Here is a 25,946-nt window from a genome sequence, read left to right as displayed (position 1 = left end):
AGCCCATTTCAATACTGACAGCACTTACAAGTATACTTTTAGCACAATTTCTGTAAAAGAAATAAGACAAAAATGTCAACTTTGGAGCTACCTTTTAACATAGATGTCAAATCTTGTAGATTTTTAAATAAATCATGAGAGATGCCTATAGTTAACTATCTGCTAGTAGGCAACTGTCATACAGGTGTTTGATTCGCCACTGTGAAAATGAGGCTAAAATTTTAAAAGGGACAGAAGAAAGGACTTGCAAGATGCACATGATCTTCACCAATTTATTGTTCAATTTCATACCAGCTCTCTATTGCAATAAATGAGCATCTGTTTCACAGTGTTAGCCCTGTGTGCATTGCATTTATTTTGCTATGCGGTCCATGGTTCAGTGCTGCAGGCTTCTGCTGGTGCCACTCTGTGCAGGGCATGAAGAGTTCTGATCTCTGACTACCTATGTAGACAGGAGATGTTCAAAGAGGTTACATTTGTATTAGCAGTGTAGTTCGTTTACTTTAACTGACAATAAATGTTTTTCTACAACCAAGTGTATCTCTGTGTTGGATCCATGCTATTATTGACACTGTTTCAGTAAAATTAGAATTATTTCTAATTCTAAAATAGATTTGATATTGAGACCAGCTAAAATGCCTAGTGACATGATTGTTTCTCCTTTCAGTTCACTGTTCTCTTCCTTAACTAGACAAATTAACTAAAATTAAAAAATCAGAAAAGAGCAAACTTCTCAGTTATTTGCACGTGAATAATTGGTTCTGACAGCTGCTTATAGTGAAACAAACGTGAAGCAAAATAATGAGATCATTCTCTGATCTAGTTTCTAGTTGGAAGTTTTTAGCATCTTTGTATTACATCTGAATACTTCAGAGGGTTTCCTGTTTCTACTGGTTGTTACACAAGCCAAGATCATGTTTCTTGGCTTTTTTTTTCTGTACATGTGATACTTTGTGCACAGCCATTTTGAAAGCAGCTTTAATAGCAAGCAATGTTTTTTCAGCTGTGCCTTTTGTTTTATTGCATTTTGCATTGATTATTATTTGGCCATTAGCGAGCTTCCTGAAATTGTTGGCAGTTACTTTCTATGGACCAGTATATTCCAGGAGCAAAGGTTGACGTGGATTGAAGTGCAGAAGAAAGGTCCAATCTGAAACACAGATTTCTATTTGGAAAAAAGAGGAGGTGTAAAGCTACAAGGCTAGGTGATTCACAGACTGCTGTCTCCAGACAGTGGGGCTGGATGCAGCCATGAGATGAGGCTTGGATGAGGGTTTTGCAAGTCTGGTTCTGTGACTGCAGCACACATCTCATCTGTGTGGTGCTAATGGGAGGTGCATCCCTTGTCTTTCTGTTCTTTTCCTTCTAAGTTTGTGCCATGCTTGTTCTCCTTTTTTTTTATTAACTAAATTGGAAGAGGCTGCTTTAACAGTTTTGTGTCTCTGGGATTTCTTCTCCTTTCTCTCTCTCCTTTGCATATTATTTCATGGCATCTGGTCCAGGAAAGTAAAGCTCTCTTACTTTTTCCTGGCAATGTGTCTGCTAATGGAATATTTCTAGTGTCAGCCCTTACTGCTTTATAGGAAAGCTGTGTGAACATCAGCCAAGACAGTTTGACTTGGTTGTGACACTACCTCGAATACAAAATTTTGTTAGCTTCATTCTAGTGTTCAGGGTAGCTTTGAGGCATGGATAGCACATTCTTACTTGGGAAATCAGAAGTGCATTTTCTTACGTTTAGAGGGCTTCCTCATGCCCTTATGGACCGCAATGTTATTTTATTCTTAATATTAACGTATTTGAAAGAAATAAATTGAACTTCTTGTTTCAGCCAAAGGCTAGCAGAAATGATTCTGTCACTTTCTATTCAAGAATTGTGTGCATATAATTTTCTGTTAGTTAAGAGGTGCTCTAAATTTGTGGTGAAAGTTTACTTCAGTTTTGATCTCTTGCATCTTAACTAGGTCTGAGAGAAACTCAGGAGATCCACTCTGAAGGCTTTCCCTCTGCCGCCACCTTTTTTCTTTTCTACTCTGCATATTAACTATCTCTTTACAGGAAATAGAGTGCGTACATACAGAAGCTTTGTATTAGGTGCTACTGGGTCGTGCCATACAGTACTTCTGCAGAGCCTCACAATGTGGTACATGTGAATTAATGCAGAAATCTTTACACTCTGCTATGTCTGTTGTGCTTCGTTACAATGCCTGTGGATAGTACTCATTCAGGAAGCTGTTTCAAAGCTCTAGCATAATTATGAAACTCTGCTACAACTGAAGCTGGAGCACATACATTATTTTAGTCAGTTGAGGCAATCTCCTTACCTAACACTTAATATAGTAATACTTACATATGGATATGTTGGGGTTCCCCCTCCCGGTGTGGGGTCTGGGGGGAAGGGACCCTGGGGTAGAGGCATGGCCTACAGCGTTTCCCTACTCCCTGGTCAATCCTGTTCCCCATTGGTTATTTTGTGTTCCCCTGCACGAGGAGGGCCCTGGTTGTCCTGTGATTGCTCAGTTCTTCGTCAGTCCCCCGGCCATGTGGCTGGAGAATAAAGATCTCTGAAACATCTATGAAGAATCAGTCCCTATTTCTTTCCACGGGCCCCGCTGTCTAATGCATGTTGCAGGAGACCCTACTGCAACAGATGGTGATGAATGCGGGCTGCATATTGATCCCTGGAGACAGCGACTATGATTTGTGAGTAAACTCTCTGGATTTCTCTTCTTGCTTTTGTTTTGCTGTTCCATAAACTATGGAGGAACCGTGGAAAGACTCATGGCTGTCCAAGCCGCATGGGGACATTTATCTTAAACTTGAAAAGATTCTTGAACAGCAATATGTAAATTTTAGCTTAATTCAGGCTCAAAAAGAACTGAGACACTTCCTGGCATGGTTGTTTAAAACCTTTTTCTACGTTCCTTGGGACTTGATTCTTACCAAAGACTTTTGGAAGAATGTTTGGACATAGTTAATTTCTGAGTCAAAATATATGCCGATGGAAGAATATTTCCGTGAATATTATCTAATTACGGAGACTGTTGAACAATATCAGCTGTGTCCTTGTGAAGGGAAACATGCTTCAGACACCGTGCGGCCTCGGCCATGTGTGCCGAGTGCTCTGCGGGCGGCAGCGAGGCAGCTCCCGCGTGCGGGCAGGCCAGTGCAAGCTGTGGTGGTGGCAGTGGACCCAGGCGCAGTGGGAGCAGCGCGATGGAGTGGACCTGGTGGTGCCCACCTGGCCCTGCACAGCGTGTGGTGGAGTGAGCCCCGAGAACGCCCGGCCAAGAGGGGTGGCACACGGGCGATGGCCAGCAGAAATGGTGGTGGAGCAGAGCTGCGCATAGGCAAAACACGCGCCGGAATGGAGTAATTTACAGGGCGTGGGGTGGCCGCCGCGCAGAGGCCCAGCCGAGATGTGGGCGCGATGCCAGGCAGCAGCAGCCCAGCTGTGACCAGAGATGGCGGCAGCGGCGGCGCATGGGGAGCTGAGCAGCGCGGCCTGGCCCGGCCCGTGCGGCCCCGAATGTGACCCCAAGATGTCGAGACTCTGCGGTGAGAGCGCGCAGACATGGGCAGCCCTGGCAGCTCTGGCAGCTCCAATGCGGGAGCAAGCAAAAGCGAAAGTGAAAGCAGGAGCACAGCAAGACAAAAAACAGCAGTGACATGGAAAAAAGAAAAAATTATCGTAGCTAAGGTTTTAGGAACAGTAAAATGGCATAATATCAAACAAAATTATGGTTTTATAACGAGATGTGACAACAAAGAAGACATATTCATTCATCTTACTGCCATTATGAAGAATAACCCCAAAAAATACACCCCAACTTAGGAGACGGAGAAGTAGTAGAGTTTAAGATTATACAAGGAAGGAAAGGCCCGCAAGCAGCAAATGTTACCGGGCCTGGTGGTGTTTCTGTGAAAGGCAGTATACATGCTGCAAATCGTAGTCTTGTCAGACAATATCCCCATTATAAGCAACCCATATAGTCTCCCTTTCCCAATCCTACCTTTCCCTTTTATCCAATATCCTATTATCCCCAGTGTATTCCTAATCCATTTTTTCACCCATGGTTTCCCTCACAAAACCATGCCTTTACCAATTGTTCTCCCAAAAATCCCTTTCCAATGCCGAGTGCGGGATGACAAGGGGGGGTGAAAGAATTAACTATTGTTGTTTAAAGTTTCAACAGGTATAAATGGAAGAAACCCTCTCCTGCCTCAGTTTCCCCACAAAGCATGCTCAGAGAGTCCTGTCTCCCTTCTTCCAGCCCTAAGATGTTCTAGAGAAAAAATCTGCTTGGACATTTAGAGACTCAGGAGTGTGGCTTGTTTTCTTTTGAAATTGTTCTTGTTATCTTATGTTTATCCAGTTGTTTTCAATGTTAAGCCTTAAATCTCTTTTAGTTAAAACAAAAGGGTGAAGTGTTGGGGTTCCCCCCCCGGCGTGGGGTCTGGGGGGAGGGGACCCTGGAGTAGAGGCATGGCCTAAGGGGTTTCCCGACTCCCTGGTCAATCCTGTTCCCCATTGGTTATTTTGTGTTCCCCTGCCCGGGAAGGACCCTGGTTGTCCTGTGATTGCTCAGTTCTTCGGCAGTCTCTCGGCCATATGGCTGGAGAATAAAGATCTCTGAAACATCTATGAAGAATCAGTCCCTATTTCTTTCCACAGGCCCCGCTGTCTAATGCATGTTGCAGGAGACCCCACTGCAACATGGATATATTAATTTTCCCCACAGATTTGTATTAGAACACAGTAATTTGAGTGTTGACAAAACTGATTCACGCAGGCAGGTGTGCAAAAGACAGTAGTGCTAATTAGGGCTAGGTTTTAACCTCACAAAGCTTTGTGTGAACTCCTAGTCTTGAGATATTGTAGAACTAAGGCTTCAGAAATACAATTTTCTAAATGTGAGCATGTATACCTGTAAAATTTTACACTAAGTAAGACACAATTATACCTCATGACTTTACATGCGCTCACTTTTCTTCTAAAGAGTCCTTAGTAGCAAAAATGTGCTATGTGCCTTCTCTCTGTTATGAATTTCAATTTTTTAAGAAAAGACCAAACAATGGATAGACAACCCAACTGTACAAGGAACTTTCAGGCCATGAGCAGGGCTGTTTTCTTGAATCTAAATGAGTGGGAAGATAATCTTCTTGCCTGGTTAGTTTCTTCTTGCCCTGGCAGATTGGTAGATAGAACTCTATACCCAAGGGTCCAACAAACTTGTTAAAACTGAGGCGGATTACAAAGCCCTACAGTGAACTTGTTTGGGGAGCATGGCAGTTCTGGCTGAAATGTTGTAGGAAATAATCACAGGAGCAGCTTTGCCAGCAGCTAAGAGTCAGGATAGATTTTGGCAGAGAGAAAGCAAGCTGGGATTTATAAGTTCTGCAGACACTTGCAAGGGGCACATCCGTATGGACTCCTGCTGTTACACTACACAAGGGAACAGATCAGGATTTTTATGGACCACAGTATACAAAACAAAACTAAATTTGCTCTCAAACAAATAGCTGCTTGCAGTGGAAATAAATCTCTTCTGTGGAGTCAACTAAAAAATATTTAAAATTAATTTTTAATATTTACTACAGGAATTGATACACAATGGCATAGAAACATTTGTATTCACAAGGCATAAATATTTTCTGCACTTGGAATCATTCTAAAGCCAGAGGCCAAAAGATTATGCAAATTCTGGTTCTCATCCAAAACATCCAACATGTTTCACTGTGTCAGAAGGAGTTATTATGGTGAGCAGTCCAACAATCAGTGTAGTTCATTGCCCTGTCTTTTTCTGCAGTATGCTGGAGAATATAGAACTGTTACACTGTGCCTTAGAATAGGTTGGAGAATTTCTTCTGATTCCTGTCCATGGCTTGGAGAATGAAAATATATCACAGATCTGGTTCAAATGCATTCAAGTGTCCTGCTGATGAGTCTCTCTATTAATGTTTTTATTTATGCTGTTTGAATGGTGAAAAATCACATGGAAAAAAGTTTCATAAGATGGTTAAAATCTGTGTAAAACCCATGTAATTTTATGCATATTAGCTAATCAAATTCTCTGTTGCTTATAGCAACATTAAAATAGGCACAAATAAAATACTTCTATCTGAAGTAGATCCATATCATTCTTCCAAAATATGTCCTGATACCTTTAAGTCACAGATTCTTCACTGATTTACGTTTCAGATAGTTGTAGTTTCTACTCATTGATCCTTATGCCTGTTAATGCTTTCATTCAAGAAGGAGCCCAGGAGAGAAACAGATGAGCTACGCGAATGCATGCCAGATCTTGTAGCCCTGAGTTTTCAGTAGTGCTGTTCGTCAAAGGAACATATATATGGTTGATGTGCAGCTGATTCAGCTGTTTAGAACAACCCAGTCCTTGAAACCAGGATTTCTTATATTCTGCTGAGAAAACTTTTAAGCAGATACTGTATTATTCTACTAATACTACTGTATGCCAGCAACAGGGGCTTAGGAAAGGCAGTTGATTGATTTTTCATTTGTCTTCCTTAGCCTGTCTTTGATTCTAGTCTCAAAAGGGGCAAGTCAAAATCCTGCCTAGTATTTCTAAGCCCATGTGTGGCCCACATTTTATTTTGGTGTTGGAAACTAGTAGTTCACATATTAGGTTTTTGATTTACTTATTTTTCCAGAGCTGTGTAGTAACTCAGTGGTACTGCAAAAATGCAAATGAATTTGTCTGGGACAAAACTGAACTCCCTTCATCCTTTGTCCTTTTCATACTCTTTCTGATGTCAGAAGCTCTACTACAGAGGACTTTAGCCTATGAAGTATGTAAGCCTACTGAGTTATGTAAGCCTACTGCCTGTAACCCAAGTTTCCTTATTCTGTTCTTGGAAAAGTTGAGAATGATCATCTAGCTGAGATAATGACTTTTTTTACAGATACTTCCTTTTTTGCAGGCATTTTTTTTAACATGATTTTCTCCATTTCTTTCTTTGAGAGACAGCCTTTCATCATAGAACAGGGGATGCAGATTTAGCAGAAAGGTTATTTATTTCTTATTCCTTCTGTTTCTGGACTTGTGGAGAAGTTGTCTCAATGCCACCTCTGTGCCCCATGGTGTGAGATGGCCTGTACTATACCTTTGTCATGTTTTTGCTCTGAAGCTGTGAAGCAGCTCAAAGTAAGATTGTAAAGGTATGAGATGCTGTTTGCTGCCTGGGACAAGCGCAAGCCTGCTATTTGAGGCAAGCCAGGTAATCCATAAAGAAATTCACACTCTGTGGTGTCAAAAAAAGGTGAATAAACAGGGCTGATCTCAAAAGTCTGTTTTGTTCAATCTGTGCTTTAGTTTAATTGGACTGCTTGGCCCACTTCCTATGCATGCATTGACAGCAGGCTATACTGTAAACCTTATGTCTAGTGACTGTTGTGACCTGGTGAAAATGATGCAGAATTAAATATAAGACTGTTTCTTAGCTTCTGTATCATGCTTCGCCTGTAGGGGACTCTGAGACGGTTTTGTCTGACAACCTAATTTTTGAGAAAGTTGGCATAACAAACTCTGGGATGAGCCCAGTACTAGGTGCAGGAGCCAACAGTGGTAAAAGAAGCAATACAGAGTGTGTTAAAGGAGAGAGTTGCATGGCTTGAGTTTTTACTGGAAAAGGGCAATGACACAGTACTTTGGATGCAATGAATTTGCTTATTAATACAAATCCGTGACTGGAGAGAAGATGGTTGTCTTTTGAGAAGCAATTGCCTCTACCTGCTAGCTTTCATACAACTGCAGGTAAAATTGACCAAAAGGTTCCTTGCACTTGCTTACATAGAGATAACTTCTTTGTGGTATGGTTTGGAATATAAAAACTACTAACTGAATAAATAGGTGAATAGAAGGTGTTTACTTCTTTGAAAACTGTTCATTGTATGACTGGTTATACTGTCAGGTATACTGGTTATAACAGCATTGCCAGGCAGTCCCAGGGAAGCAGGGGAACAAGAATCTTGGTGAGAAGTTCACGGAAGAAAAATCTCAGGGTGGTCTGTCCTACTCACAGCATATCAAGCAGTAGTTTCACTGAATCTACCCTAGTTACAACTCTAAATTTTTACCCAGGTGTGGTTAAAACACCCCATATGGAGCAGTTTTTCATTGTCGTGCATCTTCTCTACTGCTCTTAGTTGGCAGGAAATGAAAATCATACCTAGTTTTGTGAGATTTTCTGTGTAATAGTCCATTCTGGGATATGCCAGATGGTATTTGCCTTGGAAGATTAGTCAAGTTTTTTGCATTATCCCTCCACTGTGTAGCAAGGCAGAGAACAGTGTTTGTTTGTTTGTTTGTTTGTTTTCACTTGGATGGAGATGATTTGCCTTTATGGATGGTATGCCCTGTGCTTCTGAATCCTGTTTGGGGAAACTTGTATTCTGATGGTTTGGTGACACAGCATTCATACAGTAAATATATATCTCACTAATGGTTTTTTTTTGCTAGTGGTTTGCATTATGTTATTGTTCATGTGCTTATACACTGCATGCTACTAGGATTTCTGCTAGTTTATATGGCACAACAGTGTGAAATAGAGAATGATTTTATCACTAACTTTCTTACCAGAGGAAGCTGTTAAGTGTCTGATTATTCAGGTTACAAAACAGTTTAGTCATAAAATTTTTAGTAAATGCAGAAGTACTTCTTAAGCAATGGATATATCTGTGTGACCAACAGAAACCAAGGAGGGGTTCTGTAGGTTTTTTTCTTTTTAAACCTATCCTGGAGCTTAATTCTGAGACAGCTACAATTAGGTGAGACAAACTCTATTACTGTGGATCATGAGGGAGAATATTTTTGCACTTTTTCATTTACAGTTACTATTACTATTACTGAACAAATGGAACTACAAAAATAAACTACTACACAGTAAATTCTCAAGAGTCTGATACAGGAATATATATTTCAATATCGTCATAAGAAAATCAGTTGAGAGGAACTTCCTTTTTGCAGGTTTATACAAAAATACAAGTTTTATATTCTCAAAGCCTGCTGTGTTTTCTCTAATCTTAATGCAGTTACCAAGAAGAGCACTAAAGACTAAGAGTCACAAAAGACTCTTCTGGCAGCAGTGAGTTGGAAGAGGTAGTAGAAAGTTAGACATAACCTGGGCATAACTACAGTGTTTGCATTCAAAACATCCTCTCGTATCCTCTTGTTGTTACAGTCTTCTAAATCATAAACAAGGAAAAAAGCCAGAAACATTGACATCAGTGACAGCAAGTAAGGTTCTGGATTGATAGTTTTGCTTTCTTTGTTCCAGAATTCCAGCAGTGCTTTGAAGAACTCCTCTTTCAGTTGTGACAAAGTATCACGGCAAGTATTTCTTTCATGTTTCATGTAGCAGTGTCATGTGGTGCAGCGGTGGGTTTAGGCTTTGTTATTTGTGGTTGTGATTTTGTGGTTGTGAGTTCAGTCTTCTGCAAGATATGACCTGCTATGCAAGTACCATTTTATAATCCCTTTATGAGAAAACAACTGGGCATATTTAGAGAGCTAGTCTTCTGATATTTTATTAAGAAGGACAAAGTTGTGCCCTGGAAAAGAAGGAGAAGTTTAAGTATTTGTAGACTAACCTGTGAAATTAGTTGAATTACACTCATGTCTGTTGTCCTTTGGGACTGGTTTTAGATTCACTTCAGTTTTACTCAGAGCAGGCTTCAAGCTCTGCAGTGTTTTACATATCACTGGTCAAGCTTCCAATTTGTAAACCATTTGCAGAATTCTACAGAGAGATGTGTACAGACATATGTACATACACATTTTCTATTTGACTCACAAGTTTGTTGTGCTAGTATTTGTCAAATTGCTTGTATTCATTTTGCTGCTTTTGCACATTATTGGTTGCAGAGATTTTTTCACTATAGTTTTGATGTGAAGAATTCTGGTGAAGAATTCCATTTGTGTTCTGAACTGAATACTTTGAGCTCTGGAGGCATTTAATGAGTTGTAATTGTAATGAAATTACTGGAAACATCTGATGTTTGGCTGTAGGAGTTCAAGTTGCAATTTCTTCTCATTAATATGCCATGTTTCTTCTCAGCTGCATTGCTCTGAACTGCCACATCTAATTTCTTCACAGAAGCGCAGACTTTGATCACATTATGGAGGAAGGCTATGAACTTGACCTCACTTACATCACAGAGCGGATTATTGCTGTATCCTTCACTGCTGGTTGTTCTGAGGAAATTTACCTCCACAATCTACAAGAAGTAACACGAATGCTCAAATCCAAACATGGTGATAATTACTTGGTATGTGTAAGATCAGCCATTTGTGATGCATCTTCTTTTGTCATGCAGGAAGACTACCTGAGGTGCACATATACCATTATAAACTGAAAGTCACTCTTTGGTCCATCTTTACAGCCTTGTAAGCAAGTGCAAGATTTTCAGCAGTGTTTTAAGCTGCTAGTAATTGAAAACACTTTTTTTGCTGAGGCAGTGCAGTCTCTGTGGTGATGTGATAACGTAGTCAAATGCTGAAGAATAATTGCACTGACCATTTTCATTGTTCAAAGCATGCTCTTAAAAGATACACACCCTGCAATGTGAACTGTGTTCTTCTTTTGTAGCAGTGAGCTTCATCTGGGTTCTCAGGTGGGTGTCTGATAGTCTCTCACCTGTCATGTCTCCACTTGTGAAGGCAACATGTAAAAGTAAGGTTGCTGTTGTTATGGTCTGTCCAACTCTTTCTCATTATCTTGTTTTAGGTGCATTTTTCCTGCCATTTAGTTTTCTATAGGAAATTAAGCAAATATATAATGAGCTCCATGTGCAGATTTATTTTTTTTAAATTGTGATAACAAGCTGTTAATCTCCTATGCTGTTTTCTGGCTAGTGCCATGGCATGTATTGTCTCAGCTCGTTCTATGAAGGTGAATTTAAAACAAGGCCAATATTTTTTTTACTTTTTTTCTTGTACTGTCTTTTTAGGTAGTGTGTGACTTCAGGAACATGAACTTTACTCACAGTGGAAATCAGTTACTGGAGAGATTCCACTAATGATTTAAACACATTATCTTCTGCTCACAAACTGAGATGTCATAGGTGCATTATGAACCAGACCGAACTTGTGATGTGGACTGATGTCCTCAGCATGCTGCCTTGGTGCCCTTGGCTTCCCTTCCGTCAGGCACTGTGTAGTGGTTTAACTCGAAATCCATTACTTACTTATTTTGCTTCTGTGACATAAGAATTAGGAGAAAGCAAAGTAGGCACAAAACTTTAAAGAATATAAAGAAGTTTATTAACAGAACTAAAAGGAAAAAAAGAAAGGTCAGCATAAACCTTCAGAACACTTCTCCTCCCCCCATGTCTTGGGGTGACTTTATGATGTTGTATCCCATATTGCTGCCCTATGCCCAGAAATTAATTTTGTGCCTTTCTGTGCCTTTAAACTGAGCCTGAGAGGTGGGAGGAAAAACTGAGCAAAACTTCTTCAAAGCAGTTTTCAGCTTGTTCAAGGCCACACAGAGATAAGAGACGGCTCTCTGTGTTCAGCTGCAGCAGCAGAAGGAGATTGGGGAAAGCACCCTGCTTGCTTTCGGCCAGTTTTTCAGCTCCTTTTTTTCTCCGGAGAGAGACAGAGAGTTGAACTTCTGTTTTCCTGGGACTTCATTTTTTTCCTTTTTTCTCTGCTGGACTGTTTCAACATCAGAATACATTGGGAGGAATTTCCACCGAGGCCTTGGCCCTGGAGGTGGGCCCACCACCCCGTCCCAGCTCCAGGGAGGGGGAGAGAGAGACTATGGAAGGACTCTGAAATTTTCCCAGGTTTTCTCTCTACAGCAAGAGGTTTCATTATTTAGCATTAGGTTGTTTTTTTTTTTCCCCCTGTGTATTTGTTAAATAAATAGTTTTTATCTCTTCCACTTTCCTTCGAGGAAAAAGGTTTTTTTCCCGAACCTGGTGGGGTAGGGGTGGTTTGTAACCTGCCTTCTCTCAGAGGATATATTTCTAAATTTGGCCAAACTGGCACACCCCACCTCTCCTCTCTTCTCCCACTGACAACGTAAAAAGACAAAACTTGGGATTTTTTCCGGTCAGTTTACCACGTCTATACTAGTCTTTCTTCAGTTCACTTAGGGAGAGGAGTCTCTTGCTCACGCTATGGAGACATCTCCACAAAAAACAGTTCTCTCATGGCTTCAATGTCACAGCAAGATAGCCGCCTGGGATGGTTCTCTGCTCACATGTGAAAGTCCCTTCCCTTGACTTAGAGCTTTCCCCACAACTGTTTTTGAGGGTTCAATCTTTAGCTAATGGGGTACCATTTTAAGGATGAGCTGTTCAGAAGCAAAGGTTCTCTTCAGCTATCTCTGGGATCATCTTCATCTCTGGGAACAGAGGTCTTCTCCTCTTTCCCTGGGAGCAATGGTCTTCATCACTAATCTCTTTCTCTGTTCAAGCTTCTTATTAGATCACAGCTACTTCAACATTTGCTTATTTCAGCACAGGTGCCTTTGCTCATGGTTGCGGTTTGAACGCTCCACACCCCCATGCTTTTAATGAAATTACAAAGGGTACTCTGATGCATCATAGTCCATCACCATAGCTTTACAATAGAATTTCAGCTTCTAAGCTTGAAGCATCTCCTCTTTCTCCTCTCTCTGGGCTTCAGCTCTTCCTTCCTCACTGACTTTGGTGTCTCTATGGTGTTTTCTTTACGTGCCTTCACCTTTCCCTTTCCTTTGATTTGTGAGAGGATTGATGTCTGCAGGCTTCATCTGTTCTGAGTAATCTTACAGCACTTGAAGAGTTAGTCTCACCCGGGCCTTGCAGCTGGAATTCGCTTTTCGCTGTTGGTCACGTAATCTCTGCCGGGCGGCGACTGGAGCTCATTTCAGTGTAGCATTTCATTTCAGCAGCTGCGCTGGCGGGGGGCCTGGCTGAGCAGCGCCGTGGGCCCGCCCACATGGAGCAGGGCTGTGGATGGAGCAGGGCTGCGTGGCTCTGGGGTGGCTGTCTCCCAGCTGGCCCAGGCCCACGCCAAGGGCCGACCTGGCCAGGCCGCGCCGTGCTGAGCCTCCCAGTTACCTCTCCGAAAAGCTGGAAGCAAGAGAGCTTTCCCTGGCTATGTTCGTTCTTAAATGTGGATCACAGAGGCGTGTCGAGCTTCTGAAATGGCTTAACAGAGTTGTCAATATTCAAACTAGCCAGTTCATTGGTTCTGTCGGGTCTGGAGGAAGCTGTCTGCAGCTCCTTGTAAAAAAATCACTTCCATGGCTGGTGGATTCCTCCTTAACTAAAACCCAAGCCGTGCTAAACCATGTCACACTGGTAGCTTATAAGGCACAAAATAGTAATAGTTTGAAGGTGACCTGTGTGTAAACCTTTATAGGTTCAAAATCAGCTGTTCTCTGGCCTTTTCCATGTGACAACAGTGTAAGCTTGTAGTCTGTCCAGTCAAACCTCACTTAATACTTGTTTGTATTATAAAAATCTGGTATATGGTAAGTCTGGTTTAGTGTCTGGGAAGGATTGTAGTGTCTGTCTCTGAGAGGGATTGTAGTCAGTTTCTCTTGCAAAGTTGGGATTTTTTTATCTTTTGTTTTAATTTTGTTCTATTTATTAATTTATTTTTTAACGGGCACTTTGGAAATGAGCTGTCTTGATAAAAAGAAAGCTTGATGCCATGTACTTCAAATGTGTGTGTGCAAATTTGCAAAATAACCTGACAAAGCACAGCCAGGTTGTAGATTCAGAGACCTTGTTTTTAAACTATCATTTGTTTCTCATGTTTTGAATACCTCTTCAGCTTGCTCAAGAGGCACATGTATATCAGCAAAGAAAAAAAACCCCAAAACCTCCACAAAATGGTATGCAAGTCTGCAGTCCTGCTGAAGTTGATGGGAACAATTCTACTCTTTTATTGGGTCAGGGTCTCAGCTAACAGAACATATACTACAAATCAGCATTTGTCGTTTTTTATCTAGTCATTTTCCTTTCACAGCAGTGAAAGGAGTGAGTGCATTGTTTCCTGTTTGAGTTTATTATGAAGAGTATGAAAAAACCCCTAAGTACCTAATTTTCTCTAGCAGTAGAGAATTATACTTTGACAGTTTGAGACCAGAGTCCTTTAAGGAGAGATGAAAGCCTGTCAATAGCTTACAGTAAATTTTTCTCTGCTTTGATGTTCTAAAAAAACATATTCCCTGTAGACTTCAGTTCCCAGAAGAAGCATGACTTTTCCAACAGGTGAAAATTTAGAAACTGAGATTAATGCTCCTCTTTCTTGTACCAAAATATAACAAAGCAGACCTAGGATATGCCAAAAAGGGACCAAAAAGGATGCAGTTAATGTTCAGATGTGTCACAGTTTAATCCCAACCAGTAACTTGGCCCTGCACATCTGCTCACTTGCTTCCTCACCAGTGGAATGGGGGAGAGAATCAGAGGAGTACAAGTGAGAAAATACGTAAGACAAGCTTAATAGGTTAAACAAAAGCTTTACACACAAGCAAAGCAAAACAAGGAATTATTAATTGCTTTCCATGGGCAGGCAGATGTTCAACCATCCCCAGGACAGCTGGGCTCTGTAATGCATAATGGTGATTTGGGAAGACAAACACCATCACTCTGAATGTCTCCTCTCCCTCTTTCCTTAGGCCTATATGCTGAGAGTGTCATATAGTATAGAAAATCCCTTTGGTCACTTGGGGTCAGCTGTCTTGGCTGTATCCATTCCCAGCTTCTTGTGCATCCTCAGCCCACTCACTGGTGGGGTGGTGTGAAGGCAGAAGAGCTCTTGAAATGTGTAAGCACTGCACAACAATAATGAAAACATCCCTGTTTTATCAGCAGCATTTTCAACACAAATCCAAAACACAGCCCCATGTGAGCTCCTGTGAAGAAAATTAACTCTACCCCAGCCAAAAACAACACAGTGGCATCTACTTATACCATATGCTTCTCTTCAAAGACTTCTGTGGTGTCTTGTTTTGTTGTATGCAAAATGTTGGTTCCTGTACCTTCTGATCTCTATTCTGTGCTGTTGGGATTCTTGGAGTATCTCAGCGTGATCACTATAGCTTGACAGGGATTTGGGTACAACAGCATCTTTGAGTTTGGTGTCTGACCCAGCAGTAACAAATACCCATCATGAACAGGACTGTATCCTGACACACAGGAATTTTAAATTGTTATTAAGTTTAAATACAATAACAAAGTTGAATAAAAAAGTTTTTGTCAAGTAGCCCTTGTTTTCCTGTGGAAAATTTTAGGTAATTGATTTCTTAATATAGCTTTAGCACTAATTTTAAGAATTCTGTATTGAGATCTGTATTGAGAACTGCACCTCTCTGTTAATTTGTTTTCCAATTATTGAAGCTAATAGAAAATTACCCAAAAAATGGTGTCACTTATAGAATACAATATTGGTTTCATTCCTGTTTTACTATTGGTATTTCAGGAAGGATAAGTATAGTGATGTAGTTACTTTAACCTGTTCAGGTTTTGGCTTCTTTGCTTAGACAGCTGATGAGAGTGCTAGTTAACGCAAAAGGGTAATACTTTAGAAGAGTGTTATACTTTAGGAAAGGGTCCTTAAATTGTCCTTGGGTAGCAGTAAGCTGTATAATGGACTTACCTCATATTTACTCTTTCTCATGTTTATGATCTGTTTATTCCATTCTCTCAGTGTAATTCATGAGAATTTTTTTAAATGAGTATGCCATCTGTACATAACTCGGGATGTGAAATTGCCCCACTGTGAAAGAGAATCTGCCTCTGTAGCATTGTTTCAGTTCTTGAGTATTGATATTTCAGCTTTTTGTTATTGATTGATAGTAATTTAAGGTACTTTCTAATGAAAGAGTCAATTGTACTTGTATACAGTGCTTTCTTTTGTTAATTTCTGCGGTCTATCTCTTCATTTGTTCCTTATTAAGCACTAAGTGGAAGGTAACTTGCTGTTTAGTGGGTTAGCAGAAGAGTTAGAAGATCTCATAGGCTAAGCTATAGTTAAATAGGTATGTCATATCTTCCCTGCAAAGTTTTGACAGACCAATACTTTCTTGTCAGGCAGGAAAATTCAAATATGTAACACTGTACCACCCTCCCAGACTTCTCATTGTTAGTTCTTATGCTCTGTGTTGCATGCATGGTATCCAGCTCTCTCAGGATACCTCTGACTCAAAGCCATGCAAACTAAATAAGATGTAGTAGAATTTGAATTGTCCTTTTTCAAAATGCGCATTTAAGTTTAGCTTTAGTTTTATTGTAAAATAATTGAATATCTAAAATACATTTGCAAGTGCTACCTGACATCAAATGTTAATTTAGTTTAGTAGAACAGTGGCCAAACCTGAAGCCATATCACTGTAGTTTCTTGTAATTTTTATGTTTCAAATACAGCTATTTACTGCATAAATTATAGAGTCTTGATGGTTAATATTTTTTTTTCTTTCTTTCTGAACAGGTGTTAAACCTCTCTGAAAAGAGATATGACCTTGCCAATCTTAACCCAAAGGTACTGATTGTCTTCCATAACATAGCTTTCTAGTGTTAAATACAACTTAAATGGCCTGATAAGCCCTGAAGCTGTGCAACTGTTGATATACAGAGTAAGAGCAGAAGTTTTGGAAGATAATAAAAAAACCCACATGCATTGTACTAGTTTGAAAACAAACTAGTGGGAGACACCAAGTCAGAATAACAATTTAATAGGAAAACAAAAATAAGGGCAGAAAACACTGGTTCAAACTGATAGAGTCAAGATACAACCTGAGTCCCTGTTAGTCAGGGTGGTGGTAGCAGTCTGATAGAATGGTGGCTGCAGTCCTCTGAAGTGGTGATCCTGTAGAAAAAGGGCCTGCTCTTCCTCAGAAAGTCCAGTGGTGGCTGTGTAGCTCCTGTCCTCTGGAAATCCAGCGGAAGGGTAGTTTCTGGTGTTCAGAATCTCAGATTATATCCAGGATGGAATGCTTGGTTCCTCCCTCTGGGTGGAGCATCTCACAATGGGGTAATGAGTCATGAGGCCAAGTGTTGATTAGGCTCATTAACAGAAGATGGTCTGGAGGGAGTTATCTCTGAGTCATGCAGCAGGACAATGATGGGCCATTAACAGAAAGATAGTCTGGAGGGAGGAGGCAAGGAAACACTGCCCCACCTGATTTCAACACCTCATGAGGATGGTAATAGAATATACTGCAACCCAGGACATGCATCCCTTTCTATTTTTTCGCAAGTTCTGTTTTCTGTCTGTTAGATCTGTGTTTTACACAGCTGTTCCTGTTGTTTTCTTAGACTTTACACACAGGACCAGAAGCCTGTTGTGACTTCTGAAAAACTTCTATTGGGTGATAAAATTTTTACTTCGAGTATACTTTCTTTGTGCAGTCACAGTTTACTGGGGTTGTATACTGTAATATACAGTCAGCTGAAGCTAGTGAACTCGGTTCAGATAAGGACTTCCATTTTGTACTACCTTTGAATAGTTGCTTCTCTGCACAACAGTGACATAAGGAATGTCAGAATGATTGATGTCTGACTCTTGTTCCTTCTTACCAATTGATGTGTTTGTTTGCTGTAAAAAATGGTGTGCAGGTACTCTTCAGCCTCTGTTATAAGGCCAGAGTAGTACAGATGTACATTTGCAGCAGTAGATGTACAGAGATAAGCTACCTGAGGAAAGTACTTAAACCCCTCTTAATTTTAACTTTTTGCATGCTTTATTGATCATGAAGGATGGCTCATAGTTGCTGGTTTTTTTAATATTAGGCATATGTTCTATGCATAATATGTATGTATTGCATATGTTTTGTTAGTAAATATGCATATAATAATAATAGGCTTAGTAAACTGTATGATGTAGTGAATAGAAAACCTGAACAAAATTTCAACATGCTGTAATCTGTTGCACATGAAGGAAATAAACTGAAAATAAAATGAAACCCGTCAAAAATCGTTCTTTGTTCTAATTCTGATTGTATTTACTGTTATAAAATACTATAAATTCTAACTGAAAAATCTTTTAAGAAATCAAGACCTTCAGAAATGTTGTCACTTTTAAGTAGTTGGTGAGATTGGGACGGGGGGAGGAGGAGGAAGATTTTTTTAATTTATTTTTTTAAAAGTACTAGTGTCTTAAAAAACAACAAATTCCCTCTTCCACTTAAGAGATCTGTAAGCATCATGACAATTGAATTGCATTATTATCTGAGATTGGAAAAGTTGTGGAGACTTTCAACCACGACAATTATTTGAATCCAGATTTTAGTATGTGATACTAGGATCAAGGTGTCTCTTAATAAATGTTACTTGTTTAATTGCAGATTATGGATGTAGGGTGGCCTGATCTCCATGCTCCACTTCTTGATAAGGTTTGCACCATCTGCAAGGCTATGGAGTCCTGGCTGGACAATGATCCTCAACACGTGGTGGTGATCCATTGCAGAGTAAGTGCAATGGATGAGTTTGTATTCATTTTAAAAAACCTTGTCCTTTTCTCATTTTAAAAAATAAAAAGCTTGATCTGTTTTCAATGTTGGCAACAGTGTGCCAGATGTTCTGTTGGTGTAAGAAAGCTTAAATCCATTGGCCTTGCATGCTTCTTAAAGATTTCTTTTTTATTGTGACTGAAGTCCTAGCCCTTGCTGCAGGTATAGCATGCACCAATATTACTCCACATCCTTCAAAGGTCACCACTGTTACTTCTGTGAATGTATTTAGAAGCTTGAGGTTTTTCCAGCTTGATGGGAAATTCTCTGTGTTTTGTGACTCATGAATTTTGCTGCAGGGTAAGGATAGGAACTGTATCACAGATCATCTCTTTAGACTGTTTATGGTAGGAAATGAGGTCATTGAGGACCTACTGGATACTTCTGAAAGGTTTTAACTGACAGCATCATTGCAGTGCCTTAGAGCAAAGCCACCAGTGTGCTGTGTTTCTTCCTCCTGCTTGCTCACAATAGACAGAAATAAAGAAAAACCTTAGTTAAATTTGGATAAAATTAATTCACAACTGGTTGGTAGCTGTGCTCGTGACACTTGAGGCAAACCTATCTCTGTATCACTGGCAGATGTTATGCTAAACAAAATGATGGTGATAATGGGGTCGAAACTTGTCTTCAAGTCAGGTTGTACAGTCCCCAGTCCCAAATTTCTTCCAGGCAGAATGCCATTATTGTATGAAACAGCTGAAATCTTACTAGTTGCAAGAATGCAGCCAGGAGAATGGCTCATACATGGGACAAAAGAAAAGGGAACAAAGTATTTCTAGGTATACAATTATATACAAATTGGTAATGCATGTTCTTGAGAAATGCCTTTTGCTAATACTGGTTTCCAGCCACAAAGATAGATACAGCCAACTACTATCAGCTGAGGGACTGAAAATATTTTGAAATCTGTGAGAATTACTGCTTGTTAAATTTTACTGAATTTGTCATGTAAATTATTTTAAAATATTTTAGAACATTTTTAAGTTATCCATAGAAAATCAGTTACTATAAATCTTGGGCGTTGGGGAGATAAAAACGCAAAAACCTGTCAGAAACTCCTATTTGTTCCAAAATAGGTATTTTATAGCATTTCATCCTGGGAATTGCAACATTGTTTAGACTTGTTGTGAATGATCTCTGGAAAAAATAACACGAAATTAGAATAGTTCATACAATTTTTCTTTTTTTTTTTCCCTAGTTAATTCCTCTTAACTGGTAAGACTTGACAGGCACGCACATAGAAATCCTACTTAGTGTTTTTTTATGCCATTTGTCAGCCAGTTCACATTGACAGATAAGATGCTGCCTATTATTTCCACCTTTCCATCAGCACAGGGTGCATGAGCAAAAGGACTCTGAACCTCTTGCCTTAAAATTGTATTTAGTATGGGTTTTAAATAGAATAATGCTCAATAATGTAATACATAAAACAAGTTATCATTCCCTTTTTCCTATTACAGGGAGGAAAAGGAAGGATAGGTGTAGTCATATCATCATATATGTACTTCACCAATGTTTCTGCAAGGTAAGTGTGAATAATGCATATTGTGTGGTTTTTTACGATAAATATTGGGAAAAAGCCCTTTTAGTTGACTACGGTCTGTCAGCTTACTGTTTGTCAGTTAAGGTTTGTCAGGTTTTCTTCTCAAAGAGTTTTGGAACATGGCTTTTTTAACATAGCCTGCTTTCATGACAGTTTTCTTGTACTCCTGCTTCCAACAGGAGACTAGACTAGGTGACAGCCTAAAGTCCCTTTGAGACTGAGATTTTATTGGTTTGCAGAAAACCTTTCTAAAGGATGTTTTCAGATGAATGGTGGAATGTGAAAGAAATCATTGTTATGTAATGATACTATCTTTATTCCATTAAATCTATGTATTTTCCATGTCCATCAAGTGGCCTCTTGAATCAGTGAGATATTTTTCCTTAAGTACTTAAGGAAAACAGTTATTAGAAGCTGGAAACAGTGTTTGAATAGGGAATTCCTAGATGTTGATCCAAGTGCAGAATGAAGTGTAAGAAATAATCTAGACTTTATTTTGCAGTCAGTTAAAACAATAGGTGTGTCATTACTTGGTTTTAATTGTTTCTTTTGGAGTGTTCAAATTATGAAATGACAATTGACAATTTATATCAAAAAAGACACAATTTGATAAATGGTCTCAAAAAGGATGAAATGTGTTTTGGAGATTTTTTTGTTGGGTTTCTAATCACTAATTGCTTTCCCTTGGGGTTTTTTTATTTATATACATACATAAATGTATTAAAATAAAAATGCACTCTAAATGCCATGGTTAAATCAAATTTGGTCCTGAATTTACACCAGCCTGTCAGTAATAGATTTGATCCACTACTGTAGTTGATGGCATCTTGAATCACTAGAGGCTGATGGTAAATTACTCATGGATGTCAGTCAAACTAGAATTCTGGAAAATAATCTGTGTTCGTTAGGGTAAACCCAATTTATAAGTAATTACAGACCAAGAAACGAAGTGCATTGCATATACACACATTGGTGCATATACACCAATATGTGCTGAAAAAAATACTTGCTTCAGTTAGTAATTGTCAGAGTGATTGCCACAAATTCATATTTTGTTGAGAAGTATTGTGAATGACAAAAACTGTCAAGTGAGGGTAGTACAGTTGTTGTGCTGTGATTTCCGTGCTGCAGTATTATATCATCCTTAAAGGTGGTACCTGGCTATAAATACATTTTAGTAACACCATTACAGTCCCATTCAGGTGTTGTTTTGTTAAGCCCAGCAATGAAAGCTATCACCTTTTACCCCAAACAAATTCAGGATTCCTCCAGTGAAGTTGCAGGAGACGAGTGAGCTTGGAAGCCCTCTTTAACTTTCTTGATATCTGGCAGCTGCTATCCAAAACTTAACTTTTCTGTGTAAGAATGAGGTTGGGGGTTTCCCAGCTGGGATTTGTATATCCGTAGCATTATCAAGACTCTTGAAAATGGTACAAAGCAACCTTGCAGAAGCAGAAATTACTGCAGGTGCTGCTGTTGAGGGTGCCATGGACTGTGTCTGAAGTGGTACTTAGAAGACTTTGAAGATGTTCGCACTAAAGAAAGTTCATAATTGTCAGTATGCATAGGTGTCCTGGTTCTGGACAGGACAGGGTTAATTTTTTCAGTATGCTTGTGGGAGCATGGCCAGTACTGAGAGGTTATTCTATACTACCTCATGTCATTGCTGTGGGTGGGGGGAAGGGGATCCTTCAAGGGAGAAGGGATCCCTTCCTATTGAGAAAGTGTAGCAGAGGGAGCCATCCAGCATTGTCTATTGTTGGGGGTCTCCACAGTGAGCAATAACGTTTCCTTTCTTCTACCCTCTGTCATTAGTATTGTTGTTGTTACTATTAATTTTCTTATCTCATTCCTGTGTCCAGTAAATTGTTCTTATTCCAAGATCAAAACCTGTGATCTTTGCCTTTGTGCCTCCAATTCTCCTCTCCATCCCACTGCAGGGGAAGGGGAGAGGAGGGAGGAAGCAAGCAGCAGTGTGGTTTGGAGAGTTTCAGTAGGACCACTAAATTAGGGAATTCCATTCCTGAACCATGACAACATGCCAAAAAAATCTAGGCTTAGTGGAATCTAGTGAATATAGGCTTAGCACCTCTGCTGTGAAGATAGGCTAAGGGTTAGGGTTGAGGTTGTTCAGTCTGAAAGAAGAGTAGGCTCCAAGGAGACCTTCTAGTGGTCTTCCAGTACCTAAAGGAGGCCTACAAGAAGGGTGGAGTGGGACTTCCTCAAAGTAATGCACTGATAGGACAAGGGGGGGAATGGCTACAGACTGAAGTGGGGTACATTCAGATTAGATATTAAATATAAAGAATAAATTCCTTACTGTTAGAGTGGTGAGACACTGGAACATGTTGTCCAGAAAAGTTGTGGATGCCCCATTCCTGGAAGTGCTGAAGGCCAGTTTGGATGGGGCTTTAAGCAACCTGGTCTAGTGAAAGGTGTCCTGTCCATGGCAGAACGGCTGGAACAAGATGATCTTTAAGGTCGCTTCCATGCAAAATCATTCTATGATTCTATGAAAAACCCTTATTGATGCAACCGCCCTTTAGTTATAATATCAAATTTTCTCATTTAGGAAGGAATAATGTGTCATCAAATTTAATGAGGTCAAACAGAGCTCTTTGCAATTGTTGGTAAACTCTATTTTAACAAGCAAAGTACTAGCAGTTTTTGGCCAGTTAAGAATGGGCTGCCTAAATTCTGGATGACAGTGTGGGTGAAGATGTATGAAGATATATGATGGATTGGGTGAGAAAGAGTTTTGGGTCAAGAATATTTTAAGTACACACTATGTAATTTTTAACACCCATGAAGAAAAGGCTTGACTTTATAGCCTGATCCAGCACCCTGTCAAGACAATTGGCACATTCTGATTAATTTTTGGAAAAGGTATCAATTTCATTTTTATCCTGATATGCATATGTGTACTTTGCACAGCTTTTTTTCCTCTGGTTTTCCTAGGTTTAACTAGTTGTGGAATTTAAAAGTTGACATTCTAATGTGTAGTTTTATTTTGGAACTTCCAGATCTTTTATATTCTGATGTAAATTAACACTGTGAACTACATCTGTTATGAGACATGTTGTTTTTATCTGGAATAGATAAATAAGAATCAGCATAGCACATTACTTGGCATATGTGATTAACAGCATTCTTACTAATTTTTGGCACGTCTTTTTCTTTTTTTCTGTAGCCTCATGCCTTCCTTCACCCAAAAAAGACCCACATCAGAGCCATTCTGGATAGAGAATAGAAGAAAATGTATTTTTTGGAATTTGTTGCTCCTTGATTGTGTGTTTGAAGAGTTTGTGGTTGTCTGATGTAAAATAGTTCTTTTTCAAAGATAGTCTCTTTCATGGCTCAGGGTACAGGAAAAAAAAGGCTGAATGAATTGTTGACTGCTTAAATGAACCTCTATCCTGGTACTACTGTTCTTTCTGAAAAAGAAAATAAATTTATATTTTATAGAGAGAACTCCCCAATGGCACACTCAAGAAATTATGGCAAGTATCCTTCTTTGGGAGCCTGAGCTGCTTGGTTTTGCCAAAGTTTTTTGCATTCTGATTTCAACGTATTCATTTTGGAAGTATGCAATCCAATTAATTGAATAAGGAAGTAGGTGCTTTGCTTAGGAAGGAAACTATCTTAAGGTGTTGAATGAGAAGGTGTCAGTGGAATAAACATCATCGTCCACAATGGCCAAAGTACTAGAGTTGCTAGTTAGGTGCTTCTTTCTTTTATTTTTCTTTACTTCCCTCCTTTTTTTCTTCCAAATATTTTTGCATATTTCAAGAAGTAACCTGCTGAATTTTCAAGATAACACTGAAGCAGAATAACTCATGTCTCTTTTTTGACAGTGCTGATCAGGCTCTAGACAGATTTGCTATGAAGAAATTCTTTGATGATAAAGTTTCAGCTTTAATGCAGCCGTCCCAAAGAAGGTATTCAATTTGTTTCTAATTTATATCAACAGGAAATGTCATCATTATCTTCTGCTCCCATCCCTTACTCCCTCCCCAGCTATGTGAAGGCTATTTTCACAAGATCCTCCAGTGCTTCCTGAATTCTCAGCACTTCATCTTATATTAATATTCCTTGATTGATGAGATCTCTCTTTCAGTTCCTACATGTGGCCCCAGATAGACAAGGCCTTTTGTACCACACTTATCTAAATGGGTTCTCACTGCATTGTTTGTTAACAAAGAGATGCCACAATCTATTTCTTGATTCTTCCAAGATAACAATAAACTCATTTTTCTGTGGCATAATGATGAGTATGGAATGTGTGCTGATTACTGTGCAATAAAGATATTTTTACTACTTGTTTAGAGGATCTGCAGATTATGCCCTTATCCCATGTCCATACTAGTAAATGTTTGTCAAAGCATGCAATATCCATTATGTTTATCTGGATGTGTTACCATTTCAGTCTGTCTGTATGGCAAAGGTTGAGTTAGGATTCAAAGTAATAAGCAGTTCGGAAAGTGAATAGTTCTGGGATTCACTGTGTACCTTGTTTTGATGAGAGGTAATTGAAGGATTCAGTACCGAAAGAGACTGATATCCATCAGACGAGTAATTGTGATATAGGTGAACCTCTTTTAGAAATATAAAATATCATCTGGGTTTGATTTGGTAATTACTGTTCATTTTTTTGTCTTAAGCCACATGCATGCAGTAGGTTGTTTAGAAGTTGTTTAAAGTATAAGACTTTGCTAGTAATTAAAACAGAAAAATCAGTAGTAACAACTAGTGTAAGGTGTTTGGTTCTGTTAATCTCTAAATAAAAACTTACCAGTTACTTTTTAACCCATTAGGTGACATGCACAGCTCCTTTTACTTGAAAAATAGTAACACAACATTCTGTTAGGCCTGAAATAAACTTTTCATAAGTAGAAGTTTACTGGCCTTTTTCTGATCCGTTTTGTACTTGCATATATGTATATTGCATTTCAGTAATAAGGATTTGAGAATGCTGCTTACCAGACAGAAGTGTGAACCATAGCAGCAAAAGGAAAGAGGTGGTGTTAATCTTCCATCCAGAAGCCCTAGGCAGCAGGCATAATTCAGTGAGAGCCAGGAACCCCCACAACAGCCTGTGAATTGTGTATCAGGGCAGTTTTTCAACCACGTTGACAGGAAGCTTCAGTAGCTACTAACTTAGGTGAACTGTATGTGAGCCCTAAGGCTAGAAGTTAAATAGGTATAAATGGTCGCATCTATCTTTCCTACCCCCCTTCAAGGACACTTGCTTAATTCTTCTGGGGGTAACTGCGGGGGGAGGGTCTCAGAGATACTCAGTTTGCTTCTTGACTTATGGAGTTAGCATCTTTGCTCACCAGTACTGAACTTGAGCTGCCCTTACCATCTTCCAGACATACATACATACTTTGGAGTGTCATTTCTCATAAGAACAGAGGTGGTTCTCCAAACTGTTTGTTAGAACTGTTCTCCTGAATCTCACCTCTCCTACCTTTGCCTAGCCTGGCAGTGATCACTAATCTTATTGCAGAGAAAGGAAAACCAACTCTCTTAATATTTGTGGATAATTTTATACTCTTTTGTTCCCATTCTGATCAGTCAGTGGCCTTTTAATATGCTTTTTCTCTGAAACCATTGCTGGGTAATTAATGATATCCTTGTTAAAACCCAGTTGATGTATAAATGGGTATAATTTAAGTGGATCTCAAAATTGTAAAATATGAAAATACACCCATTTTTCACACTTTGAAACCTTTTCTCCACTAAATTTTGTATAGATAAAAATAAATTGTGGCCATTAAGTCACTTAGCTTTTCCCTACTGCTAGTTGGGTACTGTAACAATGACAAGAAAAGTAACTGTAAACCAGATCTATTTTGAATCCATTCTCAGATAAGCAGTTGAAGATTTGTCCAAATGAGAAATGCAGATACAGACCCTTCATGTG

The 25,946-nt window shown here is 39.4% G+C and overlaps 1 protein-coding gene across 15 annotated transcripts in view; it reads left to right on the top strand.

Annotated features, from left to right (window-relative positions):
- TNS3 (tensin 3) overlaps positions 1 to 25,946 on the top strand; it is a 229,842-nt gene that overhangs the window by 94,166 nt on the left and 109,730 nt on the right. For 14 of the 15 annotated variants that reach the window (XM_048296709.1, XM_048296677.1, XM_048296688.1 and 11 more), the window contains 6 exons: positions 9,298 to 9,350; positions 10,117 to 10,288; positions 16,455 to 16,505; positions 18,310 to 18,432; positions 19,938 to 20,002; positions 23,875 to 23,958. In XM_048296709.1, the coding sequence (XP_048152666.1) occupies positions 9,298 to 9,350; positions 10,117 to 10,288; positions 16,455 to 16,505; positions 18,310 to 18,432; positions 19,938 to 20,002; positions 23,875 to 23,958 (548 nt within the window). The remainder of the gene's footprint in view (positions 1 to 9,297; positions 9,351 to 10,116; positions 10,289 to 16,454; positions 16,506 to 18,309; positions 18,433 to 19,937; positions 20,003 to 23,874; positions 23,959 to 25,946) is intronic. The other variant, XM_048296773.1, reaches the window with a different exon arrangement.

The sequence above is a fragment of the Corvus hawaiiensis genome, chromosome 1 (genome assembly GCF_020740725.1).
Source record: "Corvus hawaiiensis isolate bCorHaw1 chromosome 1, bCorHaw1.pri.cur, whole genome shotgun sequence".
Lineage (NCBI taxonomy): Eukaryota > Metazoa > Chordata > Aves > Passeriformes > Corvidae > Corvus > Corvus hawaiiensis.
This window is presented reverse-complemented; position numbering and strand designations above follow the sequence as displayed.